Source organism: Ascaphus truei, chromosome 4 (assembly GCF_040206685.1).
Source record: "Ascaphus truei isolate aAscTru1 chromosome 4, aAscTru1.hap1, whole genome shotgun sequence".
Lineage (NCBI taxonomy): Eukaryota > Metazoa > Chordata > Amphibia > Anura > Ascaphidae > Ascaphus > Ascaphus truei.
The window spans coordinates 256,498,625-256,524,728 of NC_134486.1; the positions used below are offsets into that span (position 1 = coordinate 256,498,625).

Consider the following 26,104-nt stretch of genomic DNA (forward strand, 5'->3'; position numbering starts at 1 on the left):
CCATGCGGATGTGTTCTGCTGCAGCAGGCGGGAAAGGGTGCAGGCAGAAGAAGAATCTGTTCCAGCGAGGTCCAGAAGTGGCCTTTGCTTTCTGTCACGGGAGACTCCTGTGGCGGGTAGGATCTCGGTGGCCGGAACAGCAGGAAGCGAAGTAGGGGTCACAAGCAGGGGTCTGAGGCAGGCGGCAGGTAGCGAAGTCAGGTAACAAGCAGAGGTCGGCAACGAGGAGACTGGAACAGGACAGGCGGGGCAGGACAGGTCCGGGAGCAGGGACTGAGACCGGGGAGCAGGGACTGAGACCGGGGAGCAAGGACTGAGACCGGGGAGCAAGGAACAAAGCCAGATTACTAGCAAGGGCCTTTACTGTGAACAGACTCAAATACAGGTACAGGTACAGGAACAGATCAGGAATCAAAGACAGAGGCATGTGCATAGGAGTCTGACTTGAAGCAAAGGCAAAGGAAACAGACAGGAAACCGAACTATAAGACAGAGAGAGGAGCAACAAGAAGACAGACAGACAGAGGAACCCAGAGCCAACAGAAGGCAGCAGCACACCCAGTGGACAAAGAAGCTATGGCTAGGCAGGAGGCCTAGGCAACCCTGACACGACACATGATTATATAAAACCCAGATTCATTATTAATAGAGAAAAGAGTACTACTTCTTCAATGCAAGTAAATTGAAATAGCACAGATAGACGGATGTTTCTGGACACAGAAACCAATGTGTTTGCAAACATTTAGCCATTTTGATCAGATGTTTTCATGTTATCATAACGTCCCATGAACATTTCACTGCCAGAGAAGCCAACAGCAGCTAAGCAATTTACATCAGGCCATATTGTTATTGAAGACATTTAATGAGGATTAAATTTTTCTTTATTAGCTTGATTTGTGATGAATTATATTTTCTTACTGATCTAAAGCTTTTTATTCTGAAGATCTGGCCAAATGTAAATCTACATCATGGCACATTTAATTTTTAGTTCTGTATTTTGAGCAGAAATCAAATATCTCCTTTCCTCCCTACATTGATTTTTGCCAGTCCAGAAAATGTCCTTGAAAAAGTCCTTGATAAAGCCTGGTGTTTGGTATCTTACAGTTTCTGCGTTTTTCTATCCCACCAGAGACCATGGAGAAGATATTTAAAGAAAAGGGCATCTTTATTATAGGAAACCGAGCTTTTTTACCCCATTTGACCTTCATGAAGCTGTCAAGAGCACCAAAGCTACGTTATCAGGTGAGCTGCTATTTTATACCGCACAATCAAAGTGCAGTGCGAGTAGACGTATATAAACTGGCTTTCCTGGGAAAACAAGGATCTGAAATGCTCATTTTGAACTAACAAGAGGTACAAATAATGATCGGTACGTGCTTTACCTGCTTGTTTTCTTCTTTTCTACCCTAAATACATATGTCATACTGTTTCTCTTAAGAACAAATAGATGTTGATGTTTTTATTCTTCCAGGTTACCTGTATATTGTTATACTGTCAAGCTTCCTTTTTGTAAAATATATGAACCTGCATTGTTTATTGTTCAGTAATCAACTTATATTAGACAACACTTCAAGGTGTTTTCTCATTGTTATTATTCATTATTTTAGCTTTTACAGTCTGTAACGCATGTTTTACCTACTTGACTGCATGCTTTGTAAGTGTTACATGTATTAATCTTTACGTGTATGAAGGAGTCAATGCATCAAAATGAATAAAAAGGACAACATGTCGTTTGTGAAACAATATATATTGAAACGGATACCTTTCACAATAGGACCAGTGAGTCCTCAACATAATCAGAAGACGATAACATTTCAATTATCCAGAGACATAAAGAGCTTCACTTTTTCCCGAAACGTCTCGAAGTTGTCAGCCTTGACTTTTTTCTGTAGCTGATAATGAGTTTTCTCTATACAATTCGTATTCTTATAGTTGGTGTTTGTACTTACCCATCTATTGATTAAGCCAAGGACTTGTTAGTCCTGTTGTGAAAGATTTTTGTTTCAATACATATTTTTTGCACAAACTACATGTCCTTTTTATTCATTTTTGTGCATTCACTTCTGTATGCTAATTTATCTTTTTAGGTTGTGAGAGACAGCCCTTTGAGTAATTTTCACCTTATATACTTTACCCTTATTGTATTTTAAATTGTTTTCCTTTTTTCACTCCAACTGGGACAGTTGTGGGGACTTTCATTTTTTTATGTACGTATGTATTAATCTTTACCCATGTCAGTGTGTGTTTACTGTTACTTTACTACCTCTTTATTCATTTTTGTTCGATTCACACAGTGTATGGGTGTAATTAGCTTCCTTAAAAAATGTTAATCACCCTTGAAAAAATATGGCTTGTTTGTATAAAATGAATATATTGTCCTTTTTATTTGGGTCTGCAAAATTCATGAATACCATCAACGTATGTTTCTCTGCGTGACTAAAGAAAGCATCATAATTGTTTTACAAAGAACAACAATTTACCTGTAGATTTGAGGATTATCGAACAGTCTTATCACCAAAAGTCAAGAATAGTATAAATCCTCCAAAGCTTTTGTTTCTGATGGAAATGTTAAAAGTTGAAAAATATTATTTCAAAACACCTTGCTTCTCTGATTTGTCATTCAGCTACATTTAACCTACAAGTCACTGTCCTTAGTGCACGTTAAAGCAGTAATATTACAGTTCATTTCTTATTATTTTTAGATGTAAAGCATGTGACAATGCATAATTCTACATTCTTACCTAAACTGGCAATTGTTTGGTGCTCCTGTTATAAATCTGTAAATATCCTGATTTTGTGCCTAACATACTACTGTATCTACCTTTCAGTTTCAATCAATCCTTTAGTCAGTGTAACTCAGCAGCTACAATGTATCCTGATATTACCAGGGTACCAGTATCTATTGTTACAGTTTACAGCTCAAACTGCTGGGAACATTGGCAACAAATTATCACAAACAGGGAAGTGTTGCAAATATATTGCACTGCTTGGGAGGTGGATTATAACCTGCTATAGAAATCAAAGGATGCTTTAAAATGAATTAAAAATGGCACTAAGAGTTGAATTTATAAAAGAAAATGCATTAAGTATTATCAAATACTGGAGAACTGATTTATTTAAAAAAAACAACCATATAAGATTTCACATGTTTTGTTACTTTAAATGTTTTGTGTGCTAAAAAGGTTAAGGAGAACAGAAAATAAAATGCTCTATAGAAGGCAAAGTGGTTGTGAGCCGTGAGCAGAAATCAGAGATGCTGGGTGAAGGATATTTAGGGGGAGCTGACTTCCTTCTCCCCTCCTCCACCTCCCAAATGGGGACCCTCTGCTCCCTAAGATACTTACATCTCAAGGTAATGCCGGAATCTCTTCTGTTGAATGGTCCTGCGTCCCGGGGGCCAATAGAATGCCACAAGGGGGACATCACATGCATTTTCTGTGGCCAGCAGGGGATGCTACCAGCTTTTAGATGTAAGTATCTCGGTAAGCACAGGGGGTCCATGGAGTTTAAATCAACGTGGTTTAGCTCCGGAGACCCCCCTGTATCAAACCTTGTAACAAAATAAATCAAGACTTAAAGCTTCTTTAAGTAGTATGGTCATTTCAGGGAAGTACGGCAGCAACAAGGCATTTAGTATAAAATCCTTTTTCTCCTGGAGTATAAGGCCCTTTTTGCAGCCCCAGAATCGCAGTGGATTTGTATTGCTAGACATATACATTACATGTCACATTTGGATCAGTGTGACATTTGTTGAACTACTTTAACTGAAGCAATGACTGTCTTAGAAATGCACATTAGGGTGAAAAAAATCAAATCAACCGAGCATTCCCAGTCTGCCTCACACATTGTGCAGTGAGGAAACAGTCGATACCCAGATCCTAGGGGGAGACATGCAAATGTTTGTGCGCCATGATTAAAAATCACCACAAATCAATACACTCTGCGTGTTATTATTTAAATGATCCTATTCTATCTCTCCCTTTGACTCCTACAGCACAGAGCAGCCATATTAGCTCTGGAGAATGGTAATAATACGCAAACCTATTATTGGGAAGTGTAATAACATTGAAATAAGAATCCATTATATTGTTAATGTTTTTTTATTTCAACAAGTCATTGTATTCTCTCTGCAGTTTTTCAATAATGTAGACACAACTGCAATGTTTTCTCTCTTTGGATGTAATGGTTTTCATATCTGTTGAATAAATGTGTTTGATATAAATACATACTGTAGGGGCTTATTCTAGTAGCTCCGAATTTGTCGGTGCCAAACCACATTGTTTGGCATGTTCACAAGAAGCGGAATGAAATGGGAGACAAAACAGTATTCTCTTATCACTTTTAAATCACTTCTAAAAAAAGTTACAACCCACATGGTTTAACAGCCAAAATGCCCGGATGTACTTGCTTTAGAGGTGGAATGACCAGAGGTGGTGTTAACTCCAGCCCACGTCTGATTTATGGGTTTTGCTGTCTCAGTCACAATCTCGCCACTCTTTACACTAGGTGTTAAAAAAACCTTTTTAGAAGCGGTTGGCATAACGGAGCTACAAGAATAGCAGGTTTGGGCAAAAAATGTGAGTTTGAGGCTTTTTTGACAAACCGATCGGATTGTCAGAGCAAGAATGAAACAGCTTCTAAAAAAAGCCGTTTAAACGCTTTGGACATGCAATAAGCATAGCAAAGCATTTGAATATTTAGAAAACTTTAGAAGCGGTTTGTCGCACTAAGGAATTACTAGAATAGGCCCCAAAGAGAGAAGGTTAAACATCAGATTGTTTGAGACTGCTGGGAGTTTTTGTGGGTTTCTGAAACGTGTTTTGTGGGAAAATCCATTGTTACTAATTTGATAATCTGGCAAATTACTGAAATCATTTTTGTACTATTTAGGGATTGAGAAAAATTGACCCTTATCTATATGAGGATTTTCAAGATCACTACTTTGGAGATGAAACATTAAATTGCCTTGATCTCTGCTCAATGGCAAAGGAAAGGCAACAGAATGGCTACTACTACACTGAGGCCTCCATCTGCTTTGGTACGTGGAACAATATCTTTAACATTTACATTCTGATGTTTTCTTAAGAGTAGTTATTTTTTATTGAACCCATTTAAAATGGTGCAGGATGGACTATAAAGATGTGTTTAGTGTTTTGGTTCTGCTGGAAATCGATTTTGTTTTGGTTAAGGATTTTGTTTTTTGAAATCATGGGAAAAATCTCTAAATAAGGAGGCACTTTTTCCCCCCATTTTTTTCTATTTGTCAATGGAAAAGTTTGTCTAGTTGCTTAATAAGCACAAATAGGAAATCAGAGGTACTGTAGAGTCTTTCTTTGGCCTTTTGGTTCAGTACTCGCTCAGATTCAGGAGTTCAACTCAAAGTTCACGAAGTTCTGTTTTTATTTAAACTTTTGTGAGTTTTCACAGCTATTAAAAAATTGATTCATTCATTAGATTTTGCTATATCCAGTGAAAGAGTTGACCTTTAGCGTAGTTGTAGATTATGTTCCAAATGAGTTTCCGTTACATGCAATGGGTGGGCATGTTAAAACCTAGACATATCATATAAAGAAATATATTGTAAAACACATTGATTTGGGGAAAATCACTTCCAATGAATAATAGGACTATGTCTGCATGGCACTACATGCTATATTATATACTTGGATCTTCTTATTATCAACAGTTGTTTGACAGGCAGTACTTTTGGCATGAAACAAAAAGTACTGTATTTTTAATTGGCGAAATAGAATCACTACAGTGACAAACGTTGCAATACTTGAAAGCTGACTATATTTGCATCCTTATGTCTGCACATGTTTACATTTGAATATAGCAGGTGGAGGATTTTTTTGGTCTCACTACTACCCATAGGTGGCAGCTTAAGGCTGCGTTTATAGTTACGTCGCCAGCGACGCGACGTCACGCTATGGTCGCTGGAAAAATCAAATTGACTTGACTTGCTCGATCGCGACCAAGCTGTCACGCCGTTGCGTCGCTTCTACCATAAGCGCACGTGACGGCGGCAATACATTTGTTGCGTCGCCAGCACTATAAGCGCGGCCTAAGGGTGGTACTGAAGAGTAACATGTTCTCTATTCTTAGCATGTTTAGTTGTCTGAGACATGATATACAGTACTGTGAACTTCTGGGGGAGAATTTGTGCTTTAAGCTGCCACATTGATAATCCACAGGACTTTTGCTTTGTTTCAAAGGACTGTTGCCTTTTAATTTTCTCTCAACTAAGTTGTGTTCCATCTTTTTCTAACGAATATCCCCAGTTAGAAATGTCTGTGTCATGTTTTTCTTCTGCATTCCTTTAGTTACAGGCTGAGATTCCTGCATCTCAACCTTTAACTAAAACTGCCTCCATTGTGTCTCAAGCATTTGACTCCACTAAAGACTTGTTGCTTGCTTTACTCCCCACTACAGGTATATAATAGTTTAGTAATCTTAACACAGCTAATGTATCTGTAAATTAAAGCATTGTTGTGTGTTTTATATATGGTTGAAGAGTTATATTTGTCTGAAACTGCAACGCACTCACTTGATAAATTCTGTTGCTTCCGCCTCAGTGATGAACGAAAGATTCTCCTCCGCTCTCATTTAACAGTTAAATCCTTCAGGCATCTACAACTTTATATACTGATTGGTCTTCTACTATTTGATTATTCCCTGATGTAATATAATCTAACTACAAGGACAACATTACTCCCTCCTACAATTCCTTCTGCCTCTTTGATAATTAATTAGCATGATCCTAGATCTTTTAATGTGAGGTTTAGGTTTAATTAGGTTTAATGAGAGTTTATATATATATATATATATATATATATATATATATATATATATATATATATATATATATATATATATTGAACCTATCCCAGCTCCAAATTGCAAAGCCAGTACAACCAGCCTCACACTGATGAGACCCAAAGATTGAAATAACTGGCTATGCACTTCTTTAACCAAGGCTGTGTTTAAAAGTGGTGTAATACTGCAAATATAAGCTTATAGGGGGTCTATGTTAAAATTGACTTGAAGTAAAAGGTGACACTATGTGCTCATTTGCATATCCTTTCCCAGAATTCCTGGCTGCAGGGGAAGCACTGTATGCCAGGAGATGATGGTGAAAATCAAGGTCGCAGACCTGTCCAAGACATGTGAATGTGCTCACAAGTGATATTTGTATTTGCTATATATATATATATATATATATATATATATATATGTATATATATATATATATATATATATATATATATATATATATATATATATATATATATATATATATATATATATATGATAAAGGTATGCACCTCATACAATATTGTGGACTGGGCTCTCTCCAAAGTGGAAAACCTAGAGTTGTCCGTAAACTTTCAACCCTAATAGTTAAAACTACAAGGATATTTTCTGAATTGTTTGCTGGTTATCGTTCCAATTTTAAATGTCTTCAGTGAAGTAAGACAGAAAGTTCATTTCTGTATCAATCCTTCCCAAGGAATGGGAAGAACATGTAGCTGCGCTTTCAAGTCAGAACAAATAAGGCCTGGGACATAGACGAGCAAACAGCGCTGAGGCGCGCTCCTGCTCTGCCTCGCCTGCTCCAAAATGGGGCTTTTCCATGTCCTTGCAGGCGAGGCAGTGAGCGCGCTCCGGCGGCGGGGGCGTGCCGGGAGGCGGGGCTAGTCCCCCGCTCCCAATGGATGGGAGCGGTCACGTGACCGCTCCTCCGCTTCCCCGAGCGGCAAATTTCAATACTGCCTGTCTCGGGGAAGTTTCTCAGCCTCCGCCCGCATCAGCGCGCATGCGGAGGGAGAAACTATAGCTGCGCTGATTACAGATGCAGGGGCTTTGTGCATCTGTTCAGCGCGGCCCAGCCCGCCTCAGCGATGCTGATTGCACTATGTCCCAGGCCTAAGGCTGCGGCCAGGCAGGGATCGCGCAGGTGCTCGTGCGCGTTGGCGTCACACGCTCGGCCGATTTATGGCCAGCTAAGTATTCGCATGGGGGCGTGTCGGGGGGGGGGGCATCGCCATGACATTACTTGGCAGGTTCGCCCTCATTGGGTGAACCGCTCACGTGACGCGCCAGCGAGCGGCAGAATCAAATTTGCTTGCTTCTGGAAGCAGCTAAGCTCCATGCATGCTCATGCACTCGCTCACACTGCAGCAATGTGTTTCATCCCGGCCAGCGCGAGTGTGCCCGCCCAGACGAGGCCTTAGAGAAATCCTGCATCTGTGTTAACCACTCAGCAAACATTGCTTATACAAATATCCCTGGGTTAGGAGACAGAGAAAATCACCCTGGTGTAAAGCTGCACAACTTCATTGCTGCATGATTAGTGAACCCCAAACAGGAATCTTTAAACAATATAAAATTGCAACAAATGTTATCTGCTAAAGAGGCACTTTCGCCGTGATATCTTCCTCTTGACTATTGCTCCAATAAATATTTATATGCTGGCTTGCATGTAGAGGAATAGCCAGAAGGGGGCAGCAGATTTATTTCTGTCTATTTGGAGAGATTGTTTTGGCTCCTGCACCATCTGTTTTTATTTTCTTTTTCATTCACAGCAACACAATTACATCTACAGTAATATGGTGCCACTGTTTGTGCTGCAGCTGAGGATAATTGTTTTGGCTCTCATGTATGTTGATGCGACAGTTGTAATATGTATATTAGTGGTTCAAGACTAACAGGCTGCACAGTCTTTTTTTTTTCTTTTTTCTCCAGCCCAATGAACCTGAGAAGTAAACAAATCTATTTTCTCCAAATTACTTTCTGCACGTTTGATTTAATCATAATCCATTTTTATGTTGTGGGTGTCTTAACTCTAAATCTAGGTGTGGGGTGTGGGGGGGGGGGGGGGGGGATTTCCCTCTCATGCTGGGATATCACTTCAGCTGGGTTCTACCTTTGGACTTGTTCGTATTATTATGAGGAGTTCATCCAGGGATCTTAAATCTTATGACATTTTGGGATGGTTTCGTTGAGAATGACAGTCAGTTTTTCCATTAACATTACTTCGTTAATTTTGTTCGCCAGATGGGTCATGAGGGCAGTCTAATCTTTCTCGAAGATGCAGTTTTTAAACAATGGGCCACTGTGAGGATGTGTGAATGGAGGGATTGGCTATGGGGGGTTTGTTTTCAATTGGTTTAGCTAATATCAATACTATTGGATCCTTTGGGATCTTGATTTCTAAAATTGAATTTGAGATCGGTAACCCAAGACCAGAATGGTTGGATAATTGGGCAAGACAATAAAATATGTGACACTGATCCCACCTCGTTACAGGCCCTCCAGCAAAGGTTGAAGGAACCAGGGTAACAGGATTTTAGTCTGGGAACATGTACCATCTAAAGTCTAAACATTATCTTAATATATAAAATCAAAGGTTGGTACTAGCTGCGGTGAATGTGATTGGTCCGTGGCCAGCCCGACTGTCATTGCCCAAGAGGTACGCCCCACTGTGACACACACCGCCCACACGACTGTCATTGGCCAAAACTTACACTGACATCACTGACACACACCTACTTCACTGTCACACACTTGCACTGACAGCATACCCCCACAGAACCCCTGCAGAGTCCTTGGTAAGTTCATCTCACACTCTCACCCCTGTGTACACACACACACACACACACACACACACACATACACACATACATGTACACACACACACACACACACACACACACACACACACACACACACACACACACACACACACACACACACACACAGGGGGACAGGCAGTGGCCAGGCAGCCTCCGGAAGGACCCTCTTCCTCCTGCAGCTGCTCCCACCAGATGTCGCTCTCTCTTTCCTCAGGCTAGGCCTCACCTCCCTCCCCAGCGCTCACTCACCTCACCTCACCTCCCACTGTCCCCCCCCTCCTGTCTTCTGTCCCCCCCTCCTGTCCACTGCCCCCCCCCTCCCTCCTGTCCCCCCTCCCTCCTATCCCCCCTCCCTCCTATCCCCCCTCCCTCCTGTCCACTGTCCCCCCCCCCCTCCTGTCCACTGTCCCTCCTTCCCTCTGGGGGGTGGGAGAGGGGGAGCACACAAATAGGGGGGAGAGGAGGGAGCAGGAAATTTAACTCACGGGCAACGCCGGGTCTCTCAGCTAGTCTTATATATAGAAAAATGTATTAGACAGCAATCGTGATAAATAAATGAGAGGAATCAAATAGGATGGTGCACAAGGGAACCAGGAGGACCCTACTTCCTCCCAAATAACTTAAATAACCAACAAATGTTCCCGGCACTCAAAGTGAAAAAAGCATAAACAAATGGATCAGCCAAAAATAATTTAATGATAAATAGAAGATGCACAACAAAAGCTAAATAATTACCAAAGTAGTCAAAATGTACTGAGACAGGGAGAGAAACAGGGAAGGGAGGGAAGGATGGGAAAGGGAAAGAGGGGGAGAAAAAGGGGTCGCAGTAACAGTCGCAGGCGCAACACTGCGATCACTGTTGGGCAGTGTGTACAGAGGTTAACTTGCTGCATCAGGGCTGCTTCCCTCAGGATTCCAGTAGTGCTGTCAACATTGGTCTACATTACAGTCTATGTCTGTGGGACAATATCCCCCAGTAGCCCTGCTTTGCCAGCTATTATCTTTGTAGCATCTATATTTGCACTTAGCTGTTGTCACTTGCACTGACCTCATAGGTCGCTAGCTTGACATTGTTTATCTCAGGGATTCAGTTACAGGGTATAGGGAAGTACCAGGGGACTACGGTCTCCCTGGAAATGGGCCTGAAGAAGGGGTTTTATAACCCGTAACGTTCGTTGCCCCCCTTGCCCTGGATTTTTTACCCCCCCCTTTTCCTCCCCCTCTTTCCCTTTCCCATCCTTCCCTCCCTTCTGTGTTTCTCTCCCTGTCTCAGTACATTTTGACTACTTTGGTCATTATTTAGCTTTTGTTGTGCATCTTCTATTTATCATTAAATTCTTTTTGGCTGATCCATTTGCTTATGCTTTTTCACTTTGAGTGCCGGGATTATCTTATATGTTTTCTTTTATTAATGAACATAATAAGGTTTTAGAGGCCCTTTTCCATATGTCAACCCAGTCTTCCCATAGGATCTCTGTTTGGAAATTCGCTTCCCACTGCAACATATAATTATGTGGTGAGGGGCCTTCAATAGGAACTAACTCATTCTGGAGGTGGAATATCGTGAGAAAATTGAGAAAAAGTACATTAAATGCGGGTCTGACGCAAACAGCACTGAGGTCTAAGCAGCCATGTTGTTTGACTATTATTGTCAGCCATGTTGTCTTGAGTGCTATAAGTCTTGTCTCATTCATTTTGTAAGCTGTTTTTTGTGGAATATGTGTGTTTGAACTGAACGTGTGAAGCAGAGACGCTCTCAGCAGGTATCCTTGAATTCACAGCTGCAAAAGATGATAAGTGATGGGGATCAAAGAATAGTCTAAGAGAGAAAAAGGGAGTAGGCCAGAAAATAATGAGGGACCTCGTTATAGTTAGCGGGAATCGGAGATAGTAAAACTTCACAAAGTGTAAATAAAATATTAGGTAAGAGAAACAGCTAAGACAGTGTAAGGATTACCGAAGTACAGCCGCTCCGCGCATCCTCTCGAGCACCACAGCGCACGCGCGGGGTGCCTATGGACCACATTCCTTACCAGACGCGCGCAGCATGCACGCGTGCCAAAATGGCGTCATCCGACGCCGCGGACTCTGGCTCTGCCCCGGATCATGACGCACACTGACTGCGCACAGAGCTCGCATGTGACACGTGCACCACGCCCCCAAGCTCCGTGTCAAGATTCATTAGCTGCACTAACAGCTGCACCTGCTCATAGATGCATTCTTTAGCTGCACAAACAGCTACACCCGCTCGTTGAGTCCTGGACCTATCACAGCTACTGCAGAGGCCGCACCCCCGCGCTCCACCCCCATGGGGTTGGCTGATCCAGCCTATATATGCTCACCAATGTTATAGGCACATTGGCTGAGCATAGATTCTTGTTACTCTGTGTTTACCCTTGCTGTTCTTGCCTTGTGCCTGTTCTGTTGCTTTGTTCCAGTTTTTGATCCTCTGTGTACCGAACCGGCTTGCTTTGACTACTCCAACCTCTGGCTCCTGATCTTGGCTACCTCTGACTCCTCGCTCCTCTCTAATCCTGAACTCGGCATTGCACCTCGACCACTCTCCACTCTCCAACCCTGACTTTGGCAAAAGTACCTTCTACGCTCCGGATATCTCCTACGTTGAACTCGGCAAGTATAAAGACAACTCTGATATCTATATCCCTGACCCTGCTGTCAAGACAAACCTACACTCGGGACGTGGCCCCCTTGCCTGTGGCTGGTGTTGTTATTATAAAATGATGCAATTTTTAGTGACGCACAAGTCACCCCATAAGAGGGGCGTGCATTTTAGTTTTTAGGGTTTAAATACATTGTATACCATATTGCCTTTCGGAGAGCTTTCGTTTTGAAACGCTCTGCTGTGCGTACCTGTTGCTACTGTAATAAATTCAGGTGTCATTCTGCAATACAATTAACCCTCAGATTTGTGTTTTTTATCAGGCCTTTGTCAATCGGTCTCTTGAAATGGTTTTGGAACTACACAAATCTTCAAAGGGTTACTGGATGGGGAACGTGAGATTTAGGAAAAGGGAAAACATGAAATGTCTCAACTAGAGGTACTTTAAGTGGGAAATATAGAACCACTTTCTCAGCACCTCAAACTCCATAATCCTGTCTTAATCGAGAAAATTTTGACAAAAGCAAACCTTTTGTCCTTCCTTTAAAGGTGGAGCTCGGTGGACCCGGTAGGAAATCTGGATAGAGGAATGAGCCTTGAGGGAGTGGAGGAGAGGTTGAACTTTAGCCTCGAGTTCCTTCATATTTTCTGGGAAAAGTTAATAGTTGGAACATTTGATATTAAGTTAGGAATACCTTCTTTTTGGCACCTTAGGAGGGCTGTAAGAGCCATGGGGTAGCTAAGTTCATTTTAGATATCCACATAACATTTTATGCCCTTGTCTAAGTGCCACGATGGGATCTGTCTAAGGTAAGGGTCAGCAACCTAAGGCTCTCGAGCCACATGCAGCTCTTTCCGCATCTACTTGCGGCTCTCCTCCGCCTGCAGGTTGCCGCTCCCCAGCTGCTGCCTCTCTCCCTCGCTGTCATGCCAGTGGCTGGGGGGGCCCGGCCGGCGCTAGAGCTGGGCCTCTAGTTGCCACTGGGCCTGCCTCTCCTGCCCTGTCCCATGCTGGACTCTCTCATCCCGATGTGTGCTGGAAGAGTGTGCCGCAACTTCTGACAGAGAGAGTGTAGTGTATTTTGGGGTGGTGTATGTATGTATTGGGGGGAGGAGAAGTAATGTATGTATATGTATTTGGGGGGGTTGTGTATGTATGTATTTGGAGGGGTTATTTATGTATGTATTTGGGGGCTAGTGTGTATGTATTTGGTGTGGGGTAATGTGTGTATTTGGAGGGTAGTGTATGTATGTTTATTTGGGGAGGGGCGTAGTGTGTGCCAAGGGTTGATCTACAGCTGGAGAGGATCCCAGTGGCATGAACAGCAGGGAACGTGGTCGGAGTCACAAGCAGAGGTCGGAGGCGGTCGGCAGGTAGCATGGTTGGGATCACAGCAGAGGTTGGCAACGAAGAGACTGTAACAGGACTGGGACTCAGGAACAGGACAACAGCAATAGCAACAGGAGCAGCGAATACAGGAATGTAGTAGGAGCTGGAGGAACCAGTATAAACAGGAAAGGGAGGAACAGGAAAGGGAGGTTTATATAGGTCTGGCGGGAGGCATAGAACAGGTGCAAAGGTGTTAGGTTTCAGAGTCTGGAAGCAAGAGCAGCAGCCGTCCCGGGGGATGTTCATGGGTACTGCAGGCTATAACCTGACAGTGTGTGTATTTGGGGGAGTAGTGTGTGTATTAGGGGGGGTAGTGTGTGTATTTGGGGGGTAGTGTGTGTATTAGGGGGGGTAGTGTGTGTATTTGGGGGGTAGTGTATGTATGTATTTGTGGGGGTAGTGTTTGTGTATTTTGGGGGGTAGTGTGTGACGGTAGGGAGTAGCCTGCCTTCATTAATAAAGGTGGAGCCCGGCTGGCTGCCCCTGAAACTGTATGGCAAGGGCGGAAAACAGTGCTGGGTAGTTATTGGCAAACAGGGTGTTGTAATCTTTAGTCAGGTTGATACCCAGGTGTTTCAGACATGGTTCCCTCCATTTATATTGGATGTTCAGGTATCGAAATGTTTAGAGCTTCCGACTTACTTGTGTTAAATTTATAGCCGAATAGGGTGCCAAAATCTAATAGCGTTTTGTGGCGGCATGGGAGAGAGATTAAGGGTTCTGTAAGGGTCAGTATAACATCATCTGCAAAGAGTGAAAGTTTATGGGTTTATTGACCAATCTGGATTCCTTTTATGTCAGGATTTTGCCTTATCTTGCAAGCTAATGGCTCGATAGTAAGAGCAAAGAGGAGGGGCGAGAGTGGATACCCCTGTCTAGTCCCATTTAAGATTTTTATTAAGCCTGGATCTGCTTCTGGTAGTTTTAAGGAGGCGGTCTGGTTTTTATTGAAGGCTAGGGTACCAGTTGGGAAGGGGGCCATGAATCCAAATTCATCTAGGGTTTTACTCAGGAAAGACCAGCAAATTCTGTCCAAATGCTTTTTTGGCATCTAAGCTAAGGATGAGAGTTTTGATTTTTGTTGTATAGAAAAATGAAAATGTGTGGTGCTCTAATAAAAGCCTCAAAATATTCTTGCAAAAAACTATAATGTTCAATGTGCCATATGATGTTCCTGAGATGATGACCCCCAGTGATCAATGAATACATGGAAACCAGTCCAACACGAAACACTCCTCCATTGTAATCTGACTAGTGGGCTAAGACCCCCATAAACACTGCAGTAAGGGGTCCCACTATGGATGCCAGTGTCCCAACATAGAATATCAGAATGGAGTATGTGCTGGTAATGAAAATAACTCACTTTTAGAGTGGATGTGGTCCTTGCGAATGTAAAATCTTCTTCCAATTGGGGGTGTGCATCCGATTTTTCTGATGAGATAAACGTGGAAACAAAGAAAAAGCAGGCACCGTTTCTCAGGACAGCACGTTTTAAGGGTATTTAAGCTGACTGGTGAGTACACTAATTAGTCACCTTGATAAAGAGCTCACACTCGAAACGCGTTGGTGGGGGTCCTTTGTACCCCGTAATGTAGCTGTATCTATTTGCTGGTCCATTAAATTATTGTTTTTTAGGGCAAAACACTCTCCATGACTTTATTTTTTTTTTTGCTTTTTTCCTGAGAAACGGTGCCTGCTTTTTCTTTGTTTCCACGTTGATTTTTGTTATATTCACATAATTGATTGTCAATTATTTTCCTGGTATTATCGGGAGCCTGTCTATCCTTGATGAAACATACCTGATAGAAGTGGATCTGTCTACGCAGGATAAGCGTTTGGCCAGAGTCTTGCTGAATTTTTTTAAGTCCCAGTTGAGAAGTGATATTGGCCTGTAATGCTCGCATTGCATAGGGTCTTTCCCTTCTTTTGGGATAACCGTGATCAATGCCTTGGACATTTCAGTGGAAATTTCTTCCCCTTCCAAATATGAGTTTAACAATTTGAGCATATGTGCTTTAAGTAAGCCCCTACATTTTTTGTAGTACAGATTGGTGAATCCATCTGGATCTGGGGTTTTGGCGAGCTTTTGATTCTTTATTACTTCGTCTATCTCAGTTAGCTATATCTTTGCATTTAGTTGGGTCAGTTCCTGGCTCAAGACTTTTGGGAGGTTGTAGCCCTTTAGAAAGTCCTGGGTCTTTTCGACTATACTAGGGGAATTAAGGTTATTTTTGTTTATACAGACCTGAGTAATATCCAGTGTTTGACAATTAATTATAACTACACGCCTGTGGCGAGTGGATTTAGGCCGCTGGCGAGCCATTGCTGCGGCTCTAGGAATTCCCCTGCTCGCGCCAAATTTTTTATTTGTTTTTAAATAAATAAATAATCCCCCTCCCTGATTGGTGTGACGCGGGTATGTTCCTGATGCAGAGGCTTTGGTGCCTCTTCCTGTTTTAAAGGTCTTCCATGGTGTCTTTTAAAGTTGTCACCTATTTTGTAACTACAAGACTTCTTCGGCTGTGTTGGAGGGATTCACCTAGTTTCTGTGGTAGGGCTGTGGTTCAAGCATTTAGGGTCAGCCCCAACCCCCCCAGCCCCCGATCCCCGCTTGCTGCCCGGGGCGGGAGGTAGGCTGGGTGGGTCCCGCGGCTGCTGCCCAGGTGCTTCCCCTCTGTCCCACGCTCCTTTGCCACACGCGCAGTGGGAGTGTTCCCCCTGGTCTCCGCTTCCCCTCCGGTCCCCGCTCCCGCTTCCCCTCCGGTCTCTGCTCCCCCTCCGGTCCCCACTGCCCCTCAGTCCCCGTTACTGCTCGCGTGGGCCGCGAGATGGCAGCGCGGGTGTTCCCCCTGGTCTCCGCTCCCCCTCCGGTTCCCGCTCCCGCTTCCCCTCCGGTCTCCGCTTCCCCTCAGGTCCCCGCTGCCCCTCGGTCCCCGTTACTGCTCGCACGGGCCGCGAGATAGCAGCGCGGGTGTTCCCCCTGGTCTCCACTTCCCCTCCGGTCCCCGCTCCCGCTCCCCATCCGGTCCCCGCTCCCCATCCGGTCCCCGCTCCCCCTCCGGTCCCCGCTTCCCCTCCGGTCCCCGGTCCCCGTTACTGCTCGCACGGGCCGCGAGGTGGCAGTGCGGGTGTTCCCCCTGGTCCCCGTGTCTGTTTCCGCTCCCCTCTTCCCCCCACAGAGTGTGTGTGTGTGTATATGGGATAGTGTGTGTGTGTGTATATGGGATAATGTGTGGGTATATGGGATAGTGTGTGTGTGTGTGTGTGTATGGGATAGTGTGTGTGTGTATATGGGATAGTGTGTGTGTGTATATATGGGATAGTGTGTGTGTGTGTGCGTGTATATGGGATAGTGTGTGTGTGTGTGTGTGTGTGTATGGGATAGTGTGTGTGTGTGTGTGTATATGGGATAGTGTTTGTGTGTGTGTATATGGGATAGTGTGTGTGTGTGTGTGTGTGTGTGTGTATATGGGAGAGAGAGTGTGTGTATATGAGAGTGTGTGTGTGTGTGTGTGTGTGTGTGTGTGTGTGTGTGTGTGTGTGTGTGTGTGTGTGTGTGTGTAGAACACCAGAGGTAACCCCCCAATCAGTCACCCCCCCACCTAGTCAGTCAAAGTCACCCAGTCAGTAACCTCCTCCCCACCCAGTAACCCCCCCGTCAGTCAGTTACCCCCTGTCAGTCAGTTACCCCCCCCGTCAGTCAGTTACCCCCCCGTCAGTCAGTTACCCCCCGTCAATCAGTTATCCCCCCAATCAGTCAGTTACCCCCCCGGTCAGTCAGTTACCCCCCCCCCCCCCAGTCAGTTACCCCCCCCTGTCAGTTACCCCCCCAGTCAGTTACCCCCCCCAGTCAGTCAGTTACCCCACCCCCAGTCAGTCAGTTACCCCCCCCCAGTCAGTTGCCCCCCCAGGTCAGTCAGTTAGTCTCTCTCCCCTCTCTGTCTCACACACACACACACACACACACACACACACACACACACACACACACACACACACACACACACACACACACACACACGTAACAAGGACTAATTGTAGTATAATGTAATACAATAAATAAACTTATGTCAAAAACGAATGTTCTTACTAGGAATTTATTCAATTTATTTTATTTATGTATTTTTTTAAAGCGGGGGCGGGACTAGGGGCGGGGTTGGGGGCGGGACTAGGTGCCGAGTAGATTTTTTGGTTCGGCGAGTAGATTTTTGGGTGATTTGTCGAACACTGGTAATATCTATGGAATTGTTTTGATATTTGGGAAGGATTATATTTTATTTTACCATCCTTATGTTTGAGAGCAAGGATATTCAAGTGATTCTGTACATTTTTTCATTTGTTCGAGTTTGTTTCCCTTATCGTAAAAGAGTTGCTTAGTCCATTTAATGGCTCTTGCAACATCTTCCAGAAGAAGTGTAAGGTTAAAACTGTCTTCTGACAGTTCTGGAATTGATAAGGTTAAACAGTGTACGCTGGCATGGCTATTTCTTTCTGAGACTATTGTAAGTAGCTTTGAAAGCAGCTGTTGTTGAATCTGTCATATGCTGTTAAGAAGGACGGGACTGCCTTATAAGTCACCATTGTATATGTCTCTTGCTCAGCAGTTAAATGTTTTAAGATCTACAGAAAAGGCATTATGTGAAGGTTACATGTAAATTTGGATGTGTACCCATATTTGTAACAGATGACAACTGTATTTTTGTCCCTACCTTATGTATAAAACCTGCTTCGTGAACCATTAAAGTCAGTTGTGAGAATTCAACAATCAGTCTCCTTGAATTCTTACAGCTCCGAGCTCGTCTGCCATACTATTTGAAAGAATCCCATATCCGTTGCGTTCCATTTGCTCCCGGGAGAAGTTGTGTTTTGCTTGCCCTAGAAGATGACCTGATCTGTAGAGATCTAACAGTTTTGGTGACAGAAGTGGAATTTCGCACAGGAAAAAGGGCGAGTAAAGATTCTTTTTATTTGTTTCTCACCTTTTCCTCTGCGAAACTAAGCAACCTAAATTTATAAGGGCAAAAGAACATGGGGTGAGAGTCCCTATTGTTTAATCGTGGGTAAGTCCCTGTAATCAAGGGTAAGTCCCCGATTTATGTAACAAAGGGTGAGAGTCCCTATTGTTTTATCGAGGGTAAGTCTCTGATTTATGTAACAAAGGGTGAGAGTCCCTATTGTTTAATCGAGGGTAAGTCCCTGCTAAGTAAAACGGACGGTATATGGTTTCAAATAGAATGGCAATTTAAGTTAAGTTAAGATAAAATTGTTTAAAGTTAAGTTAACATAAGGATTGTTTAATGTTAAGTTAAGGAATTGTTTAAAGTTAAGTGAAGGTAAGTATTGTTTAAAGTTAAGTTAATAATTGTTTATTAATACGTGCGCATAAAGTGTTAAGATTTCTTTCCTGTATAAACTCATTATGGGCACTAACATTTCGTCATCTAATAAACCAGAGGTTATAAAGTATAAGACTAATAAAAAGAAAATGCTAAGAAAAATACACAGCAAGTTATTCCCTGTAAACGGAAGCCAGACCAAAGCCCTAAAGAATTTGCAATAGAATTAATTGGGGATTATTATTGCGATCCGTTTGTGGATAATTTGCCGGCTGGTCAGAAAAAATGGAATCTAGTAACCCATTTCCCCAGGATGGCTCTTTTGATGACTTTCATGTACTTATGATAAAAGGGACATGTTTGGGAGGAGACCCTGATTGGCCATGGTTTGGAGGTGACCCCAAGTGGAATCATAAATATATGAGGGAAAGTGGCAGTGCTTGGGTTAAGATTGCGCCTTATGGTTGTGAAATATCCCCGATGGAACAGTATGTCCCTTGTTATGTCCATCTGCTATACCGGGTGCAACTGCACGAGTATGCTCACAGCCCCTCCACCATACATCCCCTCTATTTACTCTAACCTGTCAGCCCTCGCACAACCCCCTCCCTCACTGTCAGTGGCATTTGCGGATGAAGATATAATCCTTGCAGCCCAGCAATCAATGTATAACCAAAGATCTCAGGTTGCGTCTCAGGTCACGTCCCAAATTGCATCCCCATTCCACAGCGCAGCTGTTTTAGCTCATGATGAAAATAAGTCAGGGAGTGAGACCGATCAGGGTGAAATAATAGACCAATACACTTCTGGTCCTGCGGGTAACACTAGATCTCACACGGCAGCAAAACAAATAGGGAAGATAAATAGTAAGGCTAAAATCCCCAAGGATAATTCCTCTTCAGAAGAACAGGAATCTATTAATTTTGGTTTAATTTCTAAACAAATTGGGGAGGTTGCATACGAATTGAGCAAAATAATTACTGCAGAGTTCCCTGTATTGCGTGAAATAAACCCTCCAAAAACAAATGAGTCCTAGTCCCAAACACTGGAGGTATCCTCTACAAATGTGTCATCTGTAGCTATGCCCTTTATGACAGTAGGTGAACAAGTAGTTATAAAACCCCCAGATACACTTGTTATGAATGCTTGGGCACAAGGTTGCCCTGACCCCACTAAACACCCTGAGGCTGCGGTCAGGTATTTAAAAAGATGTACCAAACAGATGAAATTGTTGGGTTCTGATTATATTTTTTTATTAGATCTAGTCACTAAACATGCAGGTATTAAATGGACAGAGAAGTGTAGAACTCTTGATACACAGTTTGATAATCCTGCTGCAACTATTGACAATCATTGGGGAATGTCTGAATAGATAACAGAAATGTGGAAACAGGTCTTGGATGTATTTAAAAGCGAGCATGGTTCTAGACAAGATATATCTGTGTGCAGAAATCAGACGAAACTGTCACTGATTTTTTAAGAAGGTTTAAAGAGTGTTGGAAGAATGACTGTGGCTTATCATTAGATGACGCTATTGCTCCATTGTATATTCAGCACGCGATGAATAATATGTTGCCAGGTAACGCACAAACAGTTAGGATGTGCATTGATGGGTGGCATAAGCTAAATATAGCAGAATGGGATCAGTGTGTTAGAATAAAAGATGCCGCAGGGGTTTCCCCCCCCCCCCCCGTTAAAAATACGCAGCGCTCCAACGCGACCATGTATTTTGACGGAGGACGGGGACGTGGAAGAGATTGACGTGGTAGGAATCAGGGTAGACAATCCTTTGCAGGACCCCGTAATTACTCAGGGGGGAGAGCTCATCATAATGGGCCCTGTTTCAAGTGTGGCCAAATGGGACATTGGCAAAATAACTGCCCATATCCCTTTCATGATGCCAATATGGAGGCAACTGGCTCATGGCAGCCACCGCCTCAGGCCATTTCACAAAATCCCCAACACCCCCCACACTATAATTATCAGGGAGGACCCCCCAGGCACAATTTGCATGTCCAGTGGAAACCACAAAACCCCCAACAATAGGGATGCCAGGGGACGGAACCCCTCATTTGTTATTTGGCCGAACTCTCCTCTCGATGGGAAAATTTACCTGTGGTAACTTTTACTGTCGACGGGACCCTGTATGATTTTTTAGTTGATACAGGAGCAACCCACTCATCTATTTTGCAGCGGTTTTATAAGGGTCCGGTCACAGATGCAAGTGAGTCCTCTATTGGTGTTGGTGGGGTTCCAGTGGAATGCAAAAGGACATCCCCTTTAAAAATTAACATCCACAGTCGGACATGTGTCCCCTGGTATTCCCCCTTTGGATGTGCAGCATTCCTTTCTAATTATCCCAAAATGCCCCGTTAATCTCCTGGGAAGAGATCTTATGGGAAAAATGAGTGTGACACTACATATCACAGACAAAGGTGGGGTTGTGTGTGACACTCCCTATTGTCTTACCACTCCTGCAGGTCCAAAAGAAGATTGTTTCCTGTTTTGTTGCAAGACATACATACGACCCCAATAGGAAGGTTCGCACTCTGATGTTTGCTCAGGAAATTAGACAGAAATTGTATGCAGCTTATGATTTTGCACGCACACAAAAAGCATATGTCAATATTGCATTTCAAACTCCGATTGAGGCTTGGGATTCGTATGATCAATTTCTAGATCATGCTGACCACCCTCAGCCGGACGCACAGATGTCATCAATCACTGGACTGTATTTGACACCCCGCTATGCATACATCATTACCCCTGACTGTACATATGAGTGGATCAAAGGACATGACATCGTTTTAAAACCTTGTTATTTGCCTTTGGACAGTTTGCCAGCAATGACTTGTCTTCAAACTTGTGACATTGTACCCCAGCACATTTTTCCACATCCCTCACTTTCTGAAGTACCCATTTCCTTATGGGCCACGTCATCCACTGACCCAAGTTTTATTGATTGCTCTCCTTATCAGGCGATCTTGAAACCTAATACTTCCCCGGTGTACATTAAACAATACCCCATATCCGCGGATAAAGAACAGGGTATTGCCCCCATTGTTCACGTTTGACAAAGGCATTATTTCCCCTACTGTCTCCCCATACAACACACCTGTTAACCCAGTCCCTAAGCCAGGAGGCCAGCAATGGCGCTTCACACAGGATTTGCGAGCAGTTAACGCACTGTTACAACCTATTGCCCCCATAGTACCAGATGTGAATTCAATCCTCACTTGTATATCTACCACAGTGGATCTGTGTTCAGCATTCTTTAGTGTACCGGTACACCCCAATACCCGGCCTCTTTTTGCTTTCACTTACGGGGGGGCTCAATATACCTGGAACCGTTTACCCCAGGGGTATATCGACTCCCCAACGGCCTTTTCAACCATAGTCCGTAAAACCCTTGAGTCTTAGTCCCCGCCCTGCGACTCTGTATTGCTCCAATATGCAGATGACCTGTTGCTGTGCAGCAAAGACTATGAATCATGTCTCACTGACTCTCTCAGCCTGTTTCTACAATTACATGACACAGGACACAAAGTGTCACTCAAGAAACTGCAATTTTGTCTCCCAGAGGTACGATACCTGGGATTCATCCTGTCACATGGGCAAAGGACATTGGCTCCTGAACGTGTGGAAGTAATTGATGCTTTGTCAAGGCCCAAAACCAAGACTGCATTGCTATCTTTTCTGGGTGTTGTGACATATTGCCGTCAATGGATTCCTGACTGTTCATACTATGATCATATTCTCCGACAGGAAACCCTCAAAGACATGCCAGATGTTATCCAGTGGAACAATGAGATGTTCGATGCCTTCCGGACACTGAAAGCCTTACTCTGCTCTGCTCCTGCTCTTGGACTGCCAAACTATCAGCAACCGTTTCACCTTTATTGCTCTGAAGGTGGAGCGACTGTGGCGGGTGTCCTTGCTCAGGAACACGGCTGTGGTTATAGGCCCGTTGCTTTTTATTCTAAAGTACTACCTTTTGTGGTGAGGGGAATGCCAGCATGCTTAAGGGCCGTAGCCGCCTGTGCCATGATGGTTGAAGCTGCTCAGACCATTGTTCTTTCACACTCTCTTATCTTGCATACAACACACCAAGTTATACATATCCTTAACAACATCACCACACAGTACATGACAGCTCAAAGGAAATCAGGATATGAAACAATTTTAACGGCGACCTCTAATCTGGTTGTCAAGTATTACCCCTCTCATGCAGGCCCCGCGGTACTACTACACAAGTTACTGCCCTGCAATGACACAGATGACCCAGACGACAGTTCAGTACATGATTGTGCTCAGACTTTAAGGGAAGAGACATCTCCAAGATATGACTTATCTTCCTCCCCTTTGTCAACCGGTGACATTGTATTTGTAGATGGGTCTTGCTCAAAACCTATGGATGGTGTTTTTCTGACTGGTTTTGCAGTAGTACAGTTGCCTGACACTGTTTTAATGGCAAATGCTTTGCCCTTTGTTTCAGCCCAAGCTGCTGAGTTGGTAGCCCTGACACAGGCCTGTATACTGTTTGCTGACAAACCAGTCACCATCTATACAGATTCCCGGTACGCTTTTGGAATGGTACATGATTTTGGGGTAATCTGGAAGAACAGAGGTTTCCGTACATCAGACAGTAAGGCAATTTCTCATGCACAGCTAGTTGTAGATCTTCTAGACGCTATTATGTTGCCCTCACAGTTAGCTATTGTTAAATGCAAAGGGCACAGTAAAGGGGATTCAGCTATTGCTGATGGCAATAATTTGGCTGATATGGTAGCTAAGGATCTGGCATTATCTGCCCAGTTTCATCCCCAGTATCCCGAGGATCACATACCACAATACACTCTGATATTGCAACCACCCATCCCACAGTTTGACATATTATCTTTTCAAGCTCTCGCATCCAAAGAGGATGTTCAGTATTGGGAATCAGAAGGTCTGACAAAGGATGTGCATTCTCTTATGTCAGACAAGGAGGGAAGGGTGTGTATACCAAAGACAGCAGCACCAATTTTTATCAGTCATTTTCATTCTTTTGGTCACATTGGTCGTAAACAAACCTGCAAGACAATACAGACTAAGTTCTGCATTAAAGATCTCCCACTGTTAGTAGAGACACAATTATCTAGGTTTTGACCTGTGCTCGTAATAACCCCACGGGTAATATTCACGGAGCACACGACCATTTGCCACCACCTGATGGGCCTATGCAGTGTTTACAAATTGATTTTACACACATGCCTAAAGCCAAGGGTAAATTATAATTCCTATTGGTAATTGTGGATCAGTTCTCCAAATGGGTAGAAGCATTTCCTACTGCAAAGGAAGATGCCAAAACGGTGGCTAAAATTTTGTGTAAGGAAGTTATTCCTCGTTTTGGATGCCCATTGGTTATTAATAGTGACAAAGGTACCCCATTTACGGCTAAAGTCACGCAGCACATTTGTACACTGTTGTGCATTGACTGGAAGTTTCATATTCCATATAATCCCCAGTCATCTGGTCAGGTGGAGCGCACAAACAGGACGATCAAAGACAAAATCAGGAAGGGCACTAATGGCACCTTTAGAAATTGGCCTGATAATTTGCCTGCCGTACTAGCAGAGATAAGGATGACCCCAAACAAAACTACTGGGTACTCTCGCTTTGAAATTTTAATGGGTAGGCCTTTCCCTACCCCCTGGGCACGGAATCATGGCACACCACTAGTAGGGAATGACTTGCAATGTATAACTGAGGAATATGTAACACAACTTATTGAGAAATTGAATGGCATCTATGGTGATGTTTCTGTCTCTTTGCCTTCTCCGTCAGGTGAGCCTACCCACCCCTTTAAGCCTGGAGACAGTGTCCTGGTCAAACAGCTGTTCAAGAACATGACCTTGGATCCTCCTTTCGGACCACCTGTCACCGTGATCGCCGTCACCCGCACTGCCATACTCACAAACGACAGCCCAACATGGATCCACGCAAGTCACGTCAAGACCGCACCCATTGGCTCCCATGGTCCACCCATTCTGGACTCGTCGGCAAGCTCCTAATGTTCACCACATGTTTATCCTTTATAATAGTTTTGATTTCAGGACTAATTTGGGGATTAACTGCTTGCATTGTGTACCACAAAGACACCACACCCATTAGTTATAGGTTCAATTATACAATACAGCACAACCGACAAAGAGAGCTTCATAAATCATCCTGGGAAAAGGACAATATATATATAAAGTCTCTAATAGTTGTTCATTGAGAAACCGAACCCAATACATCTTGTTGGGTCTGTGGACATGCTCTTCATAGCCTTAAACATGGCTACCCATCAGTACCTATCCCCAGTGCTTGACAAATCACCCAAAAATCTACTCGCCGAACCAAAAAATCTACTCGCCACCTAGTCCCGCCCCCAACCCCGCCTCTTGTCCCGCCCCCAATCCCGCCCCCAGCCCCGCATTAAAAAAAAACCATAAATGAAATAAATTGAATAAATTCCTAGTAAGAACATTCGTTTTTGACATAAGTTTATTTATTGTATTACATTATACTACAATTAGTCCTTGTTACATGTGTGTGTGTAAATGTCGTATCTAGAAAAAAAAGCCAGATGTGAATGACTAGTTTCCTGAACCCCTTAATCAGTGTCTGGATGCCCCCGCTTCACAATATTTAAAGCAGCAATCCCGCCTGGGATCTTACCTGATCCGCAGTCCCTCAATGTCCAGGTATCCTCATTCCCGCAATGTTATACATTGGAGGGGAGGTGTTTCCTACCTGTCTTCTGGGTTAGGGGGGTTCCGATGTCTCCCGTGTGAAGCTTGAGTCAGATCTGGAAGAAAGCATTATAGGTTATTTTGGTGTAGTATAGGGCAGTTACGATATACAGGGTAAATAAGAGATCCAGAAACAGAGTGTGAGACAGAGAGAGTGTGTTTGAGAGACAGAGAGTGAGAGAGAGACAGAGAGTGAGAGAGAGACAGAGTGAGAGAGAGACAGAGTGAGAGTGAGAGAGAGAGAAACAGAGAGTGAGAGAGAGACAGAGAGTGAGAGAGAGAGACAGAGAGGGGAGAGAGGGTGACAGAGAGGGGAGAGAGGGTGACAGAGAGGGGAAGGTGACAGAG

At 43.6% G+C, this 26,104-nt stretch overlaps 1 protein-coding gene across 4 annotated transcripts in view; it reads left to right on the forward strand.

The window, feature by feature from the left end:
• Positions 1-26,104, forward strand: part of AKAP7 (A-kinase anchoring protein 7) — a 307,157-nt gene that overhangs the window by 38,816 nt on the left and 242,237 nt on the right. For 2 of the 4 annotated variants that reach the window (XR_012801090.1, XM_075597322.1), the window contains exons 6-7: positions 1,129-1,241; positions 4,890-5,037. Coding sequence is in view for 3 of the 4 variants with exons in the window: in XM_075597322.1 (XP_075453437.1) it covers positions 1,129-1,241; positions 4,890-5,037 (261 nt within the window). In the remaining variant the exon portion in view is untranslated. Of the gene's footprint in view, positions 1-1,128; positions 1,242-4,889; positions 5,038-8,584; positions 8,672-24,806; positions 25,491-26,104 lie in introns of those variants that run through there. The other 2 variants (XM_075597323.1, XM_075597321.1) reach the window with 2 other exon arrangements.